General features: G+C 42.4%; 1 protein-coding gene across 1 annotated transcript; it reads right to left on the bottom strand.

Annotated features, from left to right (window-relative positions):
• Nucleotides 1–1,390: 1,390 nt before the first annotated feature.
• LOC130121649 (protein fem-1 homolog C-like) lies at nt 1,391–13,853 on the bottom strand. The gene is made up of 6 exons (XM_056290489.1): nt 12,511–13,853; nt 9,323–9,492; nt 6,158–6,346; nt 4,979–5,490; nt 3,432–3,608; nt 1,391–2,698 (listed from the first exon to the last, which is right to left on the bottom strand). The coding sequence occupies exons 1-6, from the start codon at nt 13,052–13,054 to the stop codon at nt 2,434–2,436; spliced, it is 1,857 nt and encodes a 618-aa protein (XP_056146464.1). The 5' UTR covers nt 13,055–13,853; the 3' UTR covers nt 1,391–2,433.
• Between the last annotated feature and the right edge of the window lie 491 nt (nt 13,854–14,344).

Below are 14,344 nucleotides of genomic sequence, written 5' to 3'. Positions count from 1 at the left end.
TTACTTGGAAAGTTGCTGTTTTAAGACAGCCAGTCATATTTTACAATAATCCAAAACCCATCACTTTGTATCCAATAAGCCATATTCGACTGATACCTGATATTTGTGCATTGAGATCAGTTAGGGAGTGCCCAGTTTGCAAAGGATTCTGTTTGTCATGTAAACTGTTCTTTGGCTGGTTAGTTGAAGGCCACCTGTTTTTAAGGACAGACATTTTGACTGTTTGTACTAAATAGGCCACTCCAGCCACACTCATTAGGATCTTAAGAAACTTGACTGTAAAAAAAAATAGCTGGCACCTTAACTTTGCTTCTTTATGTCAGGAGATTTGGTGGTATGCATTCACCCTGAATGAAATGTAATACAAAAGGATACTGTGGTTAGTCAAGCTAGTTTCCCTGTAAAACCACAAGTAGGAGAATGAAGATGCAGCAGACAAGGGAACAAGTGGAATATGGGTTTATTGTCAAACTGGTTTTTAAGACATGAACTTGACTGATGCCATAGTAAATCTTAAATTCAATTGTAGTAAAGTGCAGGTTCAAAACAAGTTGCCCTGGGAGTCCCCACACATTTTCTGTGTCTGGTTTTGAACTGTCTGATTAAATACACTGAAATATGAAATCCTAAGTTATGAAAAGCCCTTTTTTTAAAACCACATTTCTAAAGCTAATGTGCAAAGTTATTTCACAAAGCTAGAGTAGTCTTCATGACAAGGCATCCTCCCTCTATCACTTTCTCTTTCTTCAATTCTGATACAATTGGATGACAGCTGTACAAAATGGGTTGAACTATTCTTACTTTAGTCTGGGTATGTCAGAGCTTGGGTTGATCTGGATTGGTTGATCTGCTACTACAGATCTCTGATAAACTTGAAATTTGCTGTAAAAAAACAGAATAAAAAAACCCAAATATCATGAAACCTGCACATACACAGTTAGCCACATTAATAACCAGCTCAGAAGTTTCTTTTCATCAAGCCTGTTAATAGACATTTGCCACGTACGAGTACTGGATGTTTACCTCTGTATACAAGCCTGCATATTCTCATAGTTGGAGACAAGAGTTTGGCCACTGCACTTAAAAGTAGCATTTGTATGAGTTCTACAGTCTTGCTTTGTGGTATTGATATGAGTGCCACCTAAACAAACTTGTCGGATAAAATTGTAATGTATGCTAAAAATACTCTACAAGCCAGTAACCAGTAATATTATCCCATAGCTCTCAGCCTCTCAAACATACACATGCACGCATGCACACACACGCGATGTCACTCTGATCCACCCACTACTCCACCACACAAGATGTCACCCTGATTCACTCACTACTCGACCACACACACACACACACACACACACACACACACACACACACACACACACACACACACACACACACACACACACACACACACACACACACACACACACACACACACACACACACACACGTCACCCTGATCCACTCACTACTCCACTACACTAACAACTATCTACAATGGTTTTGCATCTCCTGTTTTTCATTAATTATGGAGACACAAGAAAAGGGCAGCGATGAGGTAAACCAATATCAAAATCTCAATGAGAGATATTGCACAGACAAGTGCCGGCACAGAACACAACAGTCTCTCTTTCCAACAGCCTGGCCTGTGCATAGGAAGAATAAAGCACTTATGGTGTTTGCAGACATTAGAACCTTCTCATAAAGCTTTGTCAGACACTACATTGGAAACAAAACACAAGTCTATGTAGTAGAATCCACGCCACTCGGCAGAAAGCCAAATTTGCAAGACCTTCATATAACGAAATGTGATGTTACAGGATAAAGGGGGAAATCTATCAAGAATTGAGAAAAGGTGTCCATGACTATTGGCAACAGTGATGGGACAAAACAAATAATAATAATAAAAAAAAACATATCCTGAGGCAGGGTTGGGGCCGGCATGGAGAAAAATCTCTCAAGGTTCAACAATTTTAATAAATAGCGTCATGGAATATGCAAAAAAAGAAGGAAAAAAAAGAATGGACAATAGCAAAACAATTAAACCCCTAGCTCATTACCTCCAGAGATACTATTGTTCATAATTATTTTCCATGTTGTAGTCTTTATCTACTGCATCCAAACTCCTAAACAGGAAAAGAAGTCACGCATTCTTCCATTGTGTGAATTGATCTTTCATACCAGCCCAATTAAATCGAATTTCTGAGAGTGTGAAGCACTAGAAAAATTGACTGGTATAGAATATTCAAATCCAGTTTACAATGTTTGTTTAGCCCCTTGAAACACTGCAGGTCAGGCGTCCATCCAGTATGGCTCGTCAGCCAGCAGGCTCCCGTCCAATCTAGCAGGTTCTTCACACCCCAATACCCCCCGCTCTTTCAATCCAGCAATCGATACGTCCCTCTTAACCTTCCAGACAAGTGTGTGGGGTCACTATCTGTGAAGCAGAACAAAGGCCTCCAACTTCTCAGGAATGTTTCCTTGGTAGTTGAGGCTGTGCTTGACGATGGCCCTGGCGGCCAGGCACTGTAGCGTGGTGTGGTTAATGGGCTGGATAGCATTTCTGGCCAGCTCCTTCTCATCCAGCAGGTCACAGGCCGTCTGTTGGAAGGCGTTGGTGCTGTCAAAGTGGGTCCCACATGAGATCAGCAAGTTCATGATGTCTGGGTGACCATTGGAAGCTGCCACATGGAGAGGGCTGTGGGGTTTGTACAGATAAAAGCTTGATTACACAAGAAACAATAAATAGTATAAACAGTTAACATCATTCATCAAAACCTCCAAAATGATGAGCCAACTTATTTTGTTTAAACATTTGGTTTACAATTAAAAAAATAGGCTCCAGCATCCCCGTGACCCTGAGAGCAGGATAAGCGGTTCAGGTAACGGATGGATGGATGTATTAACTTACTTGGGTGTCAGTTAAAGTGAACCAAACAAAATTCTGACCAAATGAAGAGGCTCATGTTTATAAGAATACTTCTTAAAGACCAAAAGAGCACTGGGACATTAGAGTAGATAAGGTATTAATCATACATTGCAGATACAATGTGCCCCAGCATACAAGTACCTCTTCTTCTAACCAGCTGCAATAAGGTACCTCATCGCTAATATCTTACCATGCATTAGGACTTTAGGTTAATTGTCAGTTTCCCCTGTAGTGGACAATAGTTTTTATTTTTTTATTTTCTTAAGAGATATGGAGAGGTCCACTCAGGTTAGAACATTCATCCAAACTATGTACGATTGTCAGATCCTTGGCCCAATTAAATTGAGTTTGCTAAAAAGATTAAACTTGATTCACAAAGACCACCTAACTTTCTTCCCCCCAAAAAATAATCCAAAAAATGAACAGAAACTTGTTGGTAAATTCAGAAAAGTTCAAGGGGGGTGAATCCTAACCTTAACTGAACCAGAAAATCTCAACAGACCTGTTGTCATCTTCATCACGACTGTTCACATCTGCCCCACACTCCAGGAGGATGGAGGCAACTGTCAGGGAGGGGAACTTGCAAACTGGGTAGCGGCCCACACAGGTGGTGTTACGGTCTACTGCCAGGTGGAGTGGGCTGTAGCCATTCTTGCCACATGGCTGGAGTTTCAGGAACCTGCAGCAAGAGGATAAGAAATGTGGGTCAGATTTTCACTTGAGGAATGGCCACAAGCTGATAATGAGTCGAGAAAAACCATAGTTAGGTATGACAGCTCAAAACGGTGCAAGAGTAATATACTCAGCATCACGTATTGTGCAGTAAGCTAGTCTTCTTCTTTCGGCTTATTCCATTTCTCAGGGGTCACCACAAAGGATTTTACAGTTTCCATCAGTACCCTGTGAGGGCACAGCACCAATGGCGGTCGTTGTTAACCCAGGCCTTGACCGATCTGGCATGGAGCCTCGACTGATCTGATATGGTCTCGTCATCTGCATACTGGTGCAGTAAGCTTGTAAGCTTCCTAAATTCTCAAACTGCAGTTCATAGTCCAATTTCAAAGTACAAAAAAATATTTCCAAGATAATTTATGAACTGCTGTGATGGACTGGCAGCCTGTCCAGGGTGTCTCCTTGCCTGCCGCCCCAATGACTGCTAGGATAGGCTCCAGCATCCCCGCGACCCTGAGAGCAGGATAAGCGGTTTGGATAATGGATGGTTGGATGGATGGATTTATGAACTGGCAAACAAGCATTTTGACATTTCAAGTTGGGGCTAGGAAAGATTGAAAAAAAGTGACATTTTGGGGATGACAATTGGTGCTTTCATAAGATATTTACACACAAGACATTTTTGAGTAATGATTATTAGTAATGTGGATAGGATGCCCAAGCAGGTAGAGTCATTGTCTGTTCATTTCACTCAGCGTAACAGTCTTAATAAATTCAGAAAAGCATATCAAACTACTACAATACAGCCTTTACAACCGAGGAATGACAATATGTAAGTTATTTCACGATTTTACGTTCACAAAATCTCAGGCAATATCTAGTCTAATTTCACGATAGTACTATCATTAATACCAATTTTCCATTATTGATATTTTGCCCAGCTCTTGTTCAGGTACACTGCAAGATTATGTTTTAATATTATTCACATGCAAAGCTGTCATCTTAATGTGCCTAATTCATTATTAAGAATTTAATAAATGTATAAAACAGAAGACAAACACCTTTAAGAGAAGAATTCCGTCAGTGGGTTCTGGAAGATGTAACAATATAACAGCAAGTTCAAAAGGGCTGTGTACAACCAACCCCGGGTAACGTGCCTTTTCTAGAGATAATTTCAGGAATCCAACCTAGGCCAAATTAGGACATTTGTCTCGCTCTTAAAAAGGTAACATTTCTGAACCCTTTCAGCTAGTTATCCTCCACAACATTTGATAATTAATTGGAGCACTTGAAGAGCTTAACTAAATTCAATAAATTATCGATAGGAATTGAATAATTTCACAAGCACAGCACAAACACACACCTCCCAAAACACACCTATAGATGGTTTCCTTTTTGAAGTGGTCCTGTTCAGCGGTACATGGCACCTTCTCCAAAAGGCAAATAAGGTGCAAGATGATCGACAGGGTCTTGCTTAGCTGGGCAGGGTCAGGTGGCACTGGTCCCCTCATTTTGACTGCCCTCTCAATCTCGAGTACACTCTTGGTCAAAATGCCCATTAGGTCCTCAAATGACACAAATGTTCCCAGGATCCCCTTGGCCCTGTCCTGGAGCATGAAAGAGAAGAGCTCGGCAAAGGAAAGGAGGCTGGAGGCTGTCATGGGGCTGAGAGGGTCCAAGTTACTCTGCTGCATATCCAGTGCATACTTCCATAGGTTAATGCAGCGCTCAAAGTTCCCCGAGTCAGCGTAGACGGCACCACGGTAGCGGATGTAGTAGGAAGTGTCTGGGTGCTGCGGACCGAGGATTCTCTCCCGGATCAGCAGCGCCTGCATGCGCATCTCATCTGGGTCAGAGATCAGCCCATCCAACTCCTCCCCATTGTTTACCTAAAAACGATAAGGATTACCTGATCTGGACAAAGACCTCTACAGCATCATTGCTTGGGTGATGGCAATTAAAGCTTATCCTTGTAAAAGCCTAAGGTGAGTCAAGTTTTTTTTTTTTAAAGATTTTTTGATTGTAGAGAGAGATAGGAAAGACATGGGAGAGAGAGGGGATGACATGCAGCAAAGGGCCTGGGCTGGGTCTGAACCCATGCCTTTGCAGCAAGGACTAAACCTTGATACATGGTATGTGCTCTATCAGGTGAGCTACCAGGACACTCCTGGTAAGTTTTGCAGAAGGAAACACTTTGTATAGCTGAAATGAGAAGTTTTCTAGTTGCCAAGTTCAGTTCATATTTGTTAGTGTTCTTCAGTCACGTATCCGCCACGAGTGTATAAAAACTAAGAATTCAATTTGCAACTGGGTAGCCCTCCTTTACAATTCATTGAAGATAATGCAGAAGTTTAGAAGACTGAGTCAAGAGTTAAGTAAAGACTTATTTTCAATTTAGCCAAACTTCATTATGCTTCTAATTCTTCTAGAGAAGTAGAAATGTAAATCAACATGACACACATGAATGGAACTTGAATTTTAGAGCACTAGGTCCAATGACCAATAATTGGCTTCATCAAAACTTGACAATCTTGTGATCCTGCAATTAATACTCACCTCCTTGGCATAGTCGTACGCCATGATCAGATGTTTGGGTTCAGGTTTATGGACAATATTGTTACTATCCATATACCTGAGGTCCATTGCCCTCTTCCAATACTTTAGAGCTCCAAGCAAATCTCGTTTTTTGTCCACAAATGTGGCTCCCAATAGCTCTAGAGCGTCAATACGTTCCCTGTGGCTGGTCTGTAGAGGAGAGAAAACAAAATTTATTGACCAGAATTTCTCTGTATAATTTAGGCTATACACATACATTTCATCCAAAGTGTTAGAGATCTGAACACAATCCAACACCACTGGATCCTGTTAAGAAGTTACTGCATTGGTCAAAGGGATCTTGACAGTAACAGCGGGCCTGATAAAAGTGTATCAGGCCCGCTACTTTCTAGTTGCTAGCTTACAGTGAATGCAGTTACAGTCAGGTTATGGTCATCACATGCAGGGCTTTGCATTGAAACTTTTGAAACCAGACTAAGAGTCTAAAAGCCCTGCCAGTGGGTGTTTAGTCTTGTTACCAAGATACCTACTCCATACTTCTTTAGCGCTGTTCCAGGCTAAGAAAATGGGATTCACTTGAAACAAAATATTTTTTTCCTATGCATCATCTATCAACCACATTTTATCTGTTGCCTTGAGGTAGCCACAATGTGGAAGTGCATTGGAAAATGGAATCTGTAAAACTTCTTCACTTATAAGTACAAAAATGCTTCACAAGAACAATGTTGCTGTAATGCTGAAATCAGACTACATGATATTTTTTATTGTGCAAGACTCAATCAGACTGGATGATAAGCTCTTGCTATTTCTTGGTCACCAGATAGGACACACTATATGTTTGACACTAACGACCCTGGAAAGAGAAAGCAACGGGGGAAGGAATTGGGAGGAATGAACAGTGTCGGGGAAGACTGGGAACATGTCATTCATCATTATCATGTCGTCAATGGAGAAGGTAGGTAGTTTCTTATTTATTTTCATAGTTATGGACAACAACAGAAAAAAGGAAATTAAATGCTTAAAGATTTCTTAAACACGGCAAACCTATGGTTCCTCCAAATGGGAAATTCACAGATAAGAGAAATTTGAATCATAAACTCCAACCCCCTGCAACCCTGAACAAGACTAGGTGGATAACAAAAACGAATGAAAAAATTAAGGAATACATCTACTCAGATGTGCAAAGCTGAGACACACAAGTTACATATACTGTACCACATTAGTAATGTAATCCAAAACATGAAAGTGGCCTGTTGTACTTGTCATGCTATGATTAAAAAAAAAGGTGCAAAACTCATAAATGCTATTTATAAACCAGGAAATAAACTTATAAATGACAATGCTGTGTAGGCAAAGTAAATGTTTTCAATTTCACCATTATTTTCATAACCTCTTCATTGTGCTTTGTGCTAACTAGTCAATTGACTTTATAGGAGCATCTGCGGGTGGTGTGGCAGCCTATTCCGTTGCCTACCAACACAGGGATTGCTGGTTCGAATCCCCATGTTACCTCTGGCTTGGTCGGGCTTCCCTACAGACACAATTGGCCATGTCTGCGGGTGGAAAACTGGATGTGGGTGCGTGTCCTGGTCACTGCACTAGCGCCTCCACTGGTCGATCAGGGCACCTGTTTTTGGGGGGGGGGGACTGGAGGAATAGCGTGATTTTCTCACTTGCTACGTCCGCCTGGCGAAACTCCTCACTGTCAGGTGAAAAGAAGCAGCTGGTGACTCCACATGTATCGGAGGAGGTATGTGGTAGTTTGCAGCCCTCCCTGGATCAACAAGGGGGGTGGAGCAGCGACTGGGAAGGCTTGGAAGAGTAGGGTAATTGGCCGGATACAATTGGAGAGAAAAAGGAGGAAAAAAATCCCCCCCCCCCAAAAAAATCACTTCATAAGCTAGTGTCAAATCCATGGAGCATAGCCAATTTTATCAGGTCTATTTAACTGAAAGAAGTGGGGAAATATTTTGTGCTTCATTGACATGACTACACCGAGTAAAACAAAGAGAAACTGCTTGATACAAAATAACAAAAACTTGGCAGCTATAGATTTACAATCAATAACTTGTGTTTTGAAACATGTCACTAACTAAAGGGATTCTTGTGTTTTGAAACATGTCAATAACTAAAAGGATTCTATCTTTCTATAGCCAAAATACACATGTCATACATGCCTTTTTTGAGAGAAAATTGAACCTTGAGCTATGGTTCTCCTTGGCTCCATCTCCAGTGAATGAAATAATAGAAGTTATATTGCACAAGAAAGATTATTGTCATGCAGGATAAACACTGTTTTGGGAAACTAATACTTAAATTCATATCTCCAACCATTTGTAGACTATTATGTTGTAGTGGTAATGGCCTATAAACTATCCAATTAAAACTAAGTTGTTTCATCCTTGTGGCAAAATCATTCAGGGCTACACAGAAAAGATTCATGGCTCTAGCCCCTCAGCACTGGTCTAGCACCAACTGGTAATTTCCTATTGAGCCATGTATAACTCAGATATGCTAAAACCAAAATATAACTAGAGATCATTATCAAAATTTACTGAAAAGTCTGTTCTCAGAAGGAAACAATGTTTGGACTTTTCTAAGCACATCATCATCAGCGGTCACTCAGGGTTGAGTATGATCATCCTCCTTCTGGGTCTTCAGGTGGGCATAGAGGCCGATACTGGAGCCGCATAAAGGAAGGATGCCTCCACGTGACAGCTTTTTACTTGGATTGGCTGCTGTGTCTGCAGCCACCACACGGTCCTTAGCAGGGGGTGGCCAGGGTCCAATGGCATGGAGAACCAAGACGATTGGGGACCACCCTCTGTTGCAGCCTCCGTCCACCTTCACTGCCATTGTGACCAGGAGACATCTTCTGCCAGTTCCACCGTTGAGGTCTTTGTTGAATGATGCTTCGTCTGGAACCTCCCCCTTGACCTATCCACCTCGGGTGACCCTACCAGGAGCCGAGTTCTAGACAGCATAGCTCTTGGGATCATTGGTACACACAAGCTTCTCCACCATGGCAAGGTGGCAATCCAGGAGAAATAAGCACATAACAACTATACAGTCAAAGCAAGTACCACATTTAACACAGGTATATGAAGTCAGGCAGAACCTGTTACTCATATAACCTCTAGCTGTTGGTGAGGTGGAAACCCTGACCTGCTGGTGTGTTGTCAAGTAGTCGACGATGTTTGTGTGGCCAGTGACACTGGCAGACAGCAGAGGTGTCATACCATAACCATCCCGCTCCATGGAGGCCCCATACTGTAAGAGCATCCTCATGATCTCCAGACTGCCTGATTCCGCACAGTCATGGAGTGCTGTGTTACCTGTGGAGAGATACACAATTGGTCTAACAATATGCTTTTCAAGTTAAAACATTGGTTAAATCAGCTGGTGTTATGCTTGGTTGGAGTAAAATCCTGCAAACTTCTAGACTTGTGAGAACATGTCAGCAAAAAAACAAAACAAAAACAAAAAAATAGTAACACTGGTAACATCTGGTTGGAGAGATCTTCAACGTGAGTGTCAAGATAACCGAACGGCACTAGTAAGTAAAAATTTGGCAATAGTAGCTAATTGAGGTAGTGATATCTCTAACTGTGGAACGTGGCACATTCCCATGACATGAGCAATGGCGGATCAATCCGCCAAAAATGAGGCAGATATGCCTTCAAATCTTTCTAGGTTTGCAAGACATACGTCAGATGTGTTGATCTAGGGACAACAAGCTGAAACGCTGTCAAACTCAATGCAATTTCTGGAAATGTGTAAGATACTTTGGCTTTGTGGTGATTTTTGTATGAGCCATATTTTTCCATCCAATTTTCATATAGAGCACAAATGTTCTATATGTTTAAGCTATCTAAACAGCATCTAGATATCTGCTGGCATGTTTGAGATAGTCGATTAATATCTGATAGAACTGATACTAATGGAATTTATTAGCTATCCAATTGTGACATTGACTTACCTTTGTTTTTACTGCTAGTAAAAAATTGACTAGTAACAAATACTTGTTAAATAGTTACTAGTAAAAATGGATAAGTGACTAGTTACTAAAAAGGACATAATTTTTTAGTTACTAGTAAAATTAGAGGACCATAAAGTGGAAGAACAGTAAGCGGCCTCTAAAATCCAAGTAGTAGTACCTAATTTTATTGGCTAGACTAGATTGTCTAAGGGATGACATGTTAAAATGGCCTGTCATACTCACTGATTGATGTTTGACAGTTTCCCCCTCAAAAATACAACGGAGCGATAACTGCTTATCTTTCTGCAAGAGATAAATCAGTGGTACTCAACCAAGTGCCCAGGGAGGCCATGTATATGCAGGTCTAAACCAGCTGATTTCACCGATTAGTCCTCCTCTGACTGGCTGAAAGTGTGATTTTTTTTTGTGTGGCATTTTACACCTTTGATAGCGATAGTCAAGAGACAGGAGAAGCAGGGGGGAGAGAGGGGATGACAGGCAGCAAAGGGCCTGGGCCGGATCCAAACCCAAGCTGCTGCGGTAAGGACTGAGCCTTACGTGGTAAGTGCTCTACCAGGTGAGCCACCAGTGTGCCCAAAAAGTGTGATTATTAGTGAAATCAGCTGGCATAGTGTTGGGTTTGAAAGAAAACCTACATACACATACATGGTCTTCCATGGCACATGATTGAAAACCACTGATTTAAAGCTGCAGTAAGCAACATGAACATTCCAATGCAAACCTTTCGCCTCGCTCTCTGCTGCCTCGGATTACTCTACCTAGTCCTCCCCACCAGACTAGCACGGGCATATAATTCAAATGTGTACAACCAGAAAATGCAAAGTGAGACTTGGGAAACTTGCATCATAGTTGATAATCTATCCATGTAAAAAAAATTTATATTTTTCAGTGAATCTCTTAGTTACACTAGTATTGTTCATGTGAAGCAACTATTTAAAGTTGCGCTTGTTGATTTTTTGTGCGAAAATAAAACACTCGCGTGGGGGGCTGGTAGAGAAAGGAGAACTAGTCCACAAGTGACAGTGGGGTAGGGCGGAGGCGAATTGATTGCTTACACGCGCATCCGCATTTGCAGAATAGCCAATAAGAATGCTCTCTCTCTGAACTAACCCGTGATTGGCTAAAATCATCCTGTCACTGACTGGATTTTCTGAAGCCTGAATACAGAGCCAAGAGGAGGTGCAGAAGTCTAGTTTTCTCTCAGACTACTTGAATTACAATATGCTGAAAATTTATTATGGAATTTTTGCCCAATGATACAAAAAACAAAAAAAAACCCGGCCGACCCCAACTTTAAGCTGACAGGTTCAAAATCCACTCTAGGGTTTCTCTTTGTGAGCTACAGGCCAGACAGAAAACCTGTTCCAGTATGAAAAACTTACATAGGTTGTCTAGACATTGGGAAAAAAGTATCCGACATGTACCGAGTTGTATGGCTGTATGGGCACAAGATGGACCTCCCCTGTATTCAGTTGCTGCCAAAATTACAATTTTTGTGGTAGAAAACACAACCTATTATTTCTTAGATTTATGTACTGGTAGAAACCTGTGGATTTGGCCTTCTTGAAGGTAAATTCACTTCTACTAACAAAACATGCTAATCCAGAACCTGAGTTGACCCTCCCAAAGGCAGGGATTAGTCTGGGAACTCATTATGAGCCTCAAAACAGTATTTAGCCTAACTAAAGCATATTCGAGGCCACTAAACCTAAAAGGAAAGATACATTTTATGTAAATGTGATTTCATACCACAAAAAAAAACAAAGTTTGGCAAAGGAGGAAGAATGTTCCATAGCGTTTAGGCGATTATGTAGCCTATATTGCAGCAGTGGTGTCATTTTCATAACCCCCTCCCCAACTTGCTTGCCACCACCAAAAACAAGTCGACTATTTGCCACTTCACACTCCAAATTCACATGTGTTCTTGCCTGTTTATTCAGCTATAACCAATTTTAACATTCAGTTTTCCACATAAACTTGCGTGGGATTACCAAAAACGTCACCGCTGGTTTTTAGAATCTGTGTAGTGTTGATCAATTTGCAGACAACACGAGAGCCTGTGTAGCCCAGTCATTGGTTGTCTGAATAAAATTACTTTATCATGCGATGAATAAAACTACTTCCAATAAGCCACTGAATATCACAATAAGTTAATCTACAGTGTTCCTATTTACTATGGGACTGAAACCCGACGAAACTCCCAACTGTGGAGTCGGGGACAGAGGAATGCATGTGAGTGAATGAGACAGCTGTACCTCGGCGAGTTGTTTATTATGGTGAGTATATATGTGTCAGAGCGTTTGTGCCACTGGATTGCGTTTGCGCTCATCTCATGTACTTGCAACCCACCCACCTTTTACGCTCTTTCTGTTGACATCTGCACCTTTCTCCAGCAGATACTGCGCTATTTCCTTGTGTCCTTTGTAACAGGAGATCATAAGACACGTGTGGCCGTGTCTGTTGGCCACCTCTAGATCAGCTTTGTGCTCTACCAGGTATTTCACAATGTCCAGGTGACCGTCGAAACAAGCCGCCCTAAGGGGGGTTGAATTGGTCAAAGTCGTGTTGTTAACAGAGGCCCCGTGGCCAAGTAGGGACTGAACTACTTTGAGATGTCCAGCCGCCGACGCGGCCCACAGAGGGGGGGCTCCCTCGATGGTCTCCCCGTCAAAATTCACTGAGCCCCCGGCTTCAACGGGAGCGCTGCAGCACTCAAGAAGATATTCCACCAAATCCAGGTGGCCGTATCGGGCGGCCATTAAGAGCGGCGTGGCCCCGTTTGTCTTTTCTCCCATCAACTTAATCACCTCATGTCCATTTTTGTTCTCCAACAGTTTCTGAAGCAGCCGGAGTTTACCGTCCCTGGCTGCATTGAACACCGCCGTTTTTAGATCCATTTCTGGCTAGATTTCCCTCTCCGTGGAAGGGGGCAGTATCGTCTGTGTATAACGTGATCTCACGGTAGCCCGACGTGTAGCCTTAATAGATGGAAGCGCGGAAGCCTTTGTTTACGGCGAGCTATGACTTTCGTGGTAACCGGTTCACATTCAGACACAAGTCCGAGACGACTCCGATTTTTGATGGTCGCTTTCCAGTGTAAGCACCGTCAGCCACTTTCACGTATCCTTGAGGACCGGCTGACTAACCTTGCTCCCTGTAATAAATTCGTTGTTGGCACACTCGCAAGCAGCCTTGTCAACTTCCTTGATTACCTACACCAGCTAGCGCCGCTTAGCTAACTAGTTCACAGACTCCGAGTGGCTTTAACGCGTCTTAACGATGCTCTTCCGCGGACTTTCCTTTCCCACAACAAAGTCCTTTCCCATTAGCTCTACGCGCTTCTTCTGTCATTGTTCGACGTTAACCCCCCTGGTGTCTGTAGTGTTTATCCGTTTCCTATGGTCTACACCGAAGGCCAAAAACAACCATCCGCCCCCGCTCGTTATCCCGTGTCGCTAGCTTAGCTCGTTAGGTTAGCCTGGCAACGAACGACGTTTCCCTGGTGGTTATGCCAAACGAGGCAGCGTCAAGCGACAACTCCGGTATCACTGCTTCTTTAACTTTCGACGAGACACGACAGCAGCTGGTATCCCCGTAACGTCAAATATAGAATCCATGTAGTCACTATTGAAGCTGGCCTGACTAAATTTTCAAAGATGGGGTAACGTAATTAGGGCAGACTGTCCACCCACTGCTCTACCGGATGATCACGACTCAGTAGTCATACCGAAAACAATGCAGTCTTTTTCCTCAGCCCTCTCCGATACTGACGGGCAAACTCTCCAATCACATGACTTCTACCCTCTTACGTAGCAGGTGACGGGGGGAAAAAATCTGAGGGACGCATGATGCAGTTTCTTGGTATTATTTGGTCATCCATCCATTATCCAAACCGCTCATCCTGCTCTCAGGGTTGCGGGGATGCTGGAGCCTATCCCTAATCGTGTCTTTTTACTCCATCCATGCATTAAACCAGCTGATTTGGGAAACTAGTCGGTGCGATCTGCCGGTTTAGTACATGGGTGAATCAAATACACGATTAGGACTTATTTTCTGGACCACGTGTGCTTTTGTCATTTTTTAAGCAAATTCTCATCTTTATAGATGACGCTTCATGTGCTGACAATCTTAAATATATAAGGAAATCGCGTACCAAGCAGGTAATGGTTTGACTGCAACGCCCTCCT

This window comes from Lampris incognitus, chromosome 1 (assembly GCF_029633865.1).
Source record: "Lampris incognitus isolate fLamInc1 chromosome 1, fLamInc1.hap2, whole genome shotgun sequence".
Taxonomy (NCBI): Eukaryota; Metazoa; Chordata; class Actinopteri; order Lampriformes; family Lampridae; genus Lampris; species Lampris incognitus.
This window is presented reverse-complemented; position numbering and strand designations above follow the sequence as displayed.

Coding starts and splice junctions, on each gene's coding strand:
- LOC130121649 (XM_056290489.1), bottom strand. CDS start 13,054: ATGGATCTAAAAACGGCGGTGTTCAATGCAGCCAGGGACGGTAAACTC. Junction 6,347..9,322: donor ACTTGACAACACACCAGCAG/GTCAGGGTTTCC, acceptor TCTCCTCTACAG/ACCAGCCACAGGGAACGTAT. Junction 2,699..3,431: donor CGTGATGAAGATGACAACAG/GTCTGTTGAGAT, acceptor CAAACCCCACAG/CCCTCTCCATGTGGCAGCTT.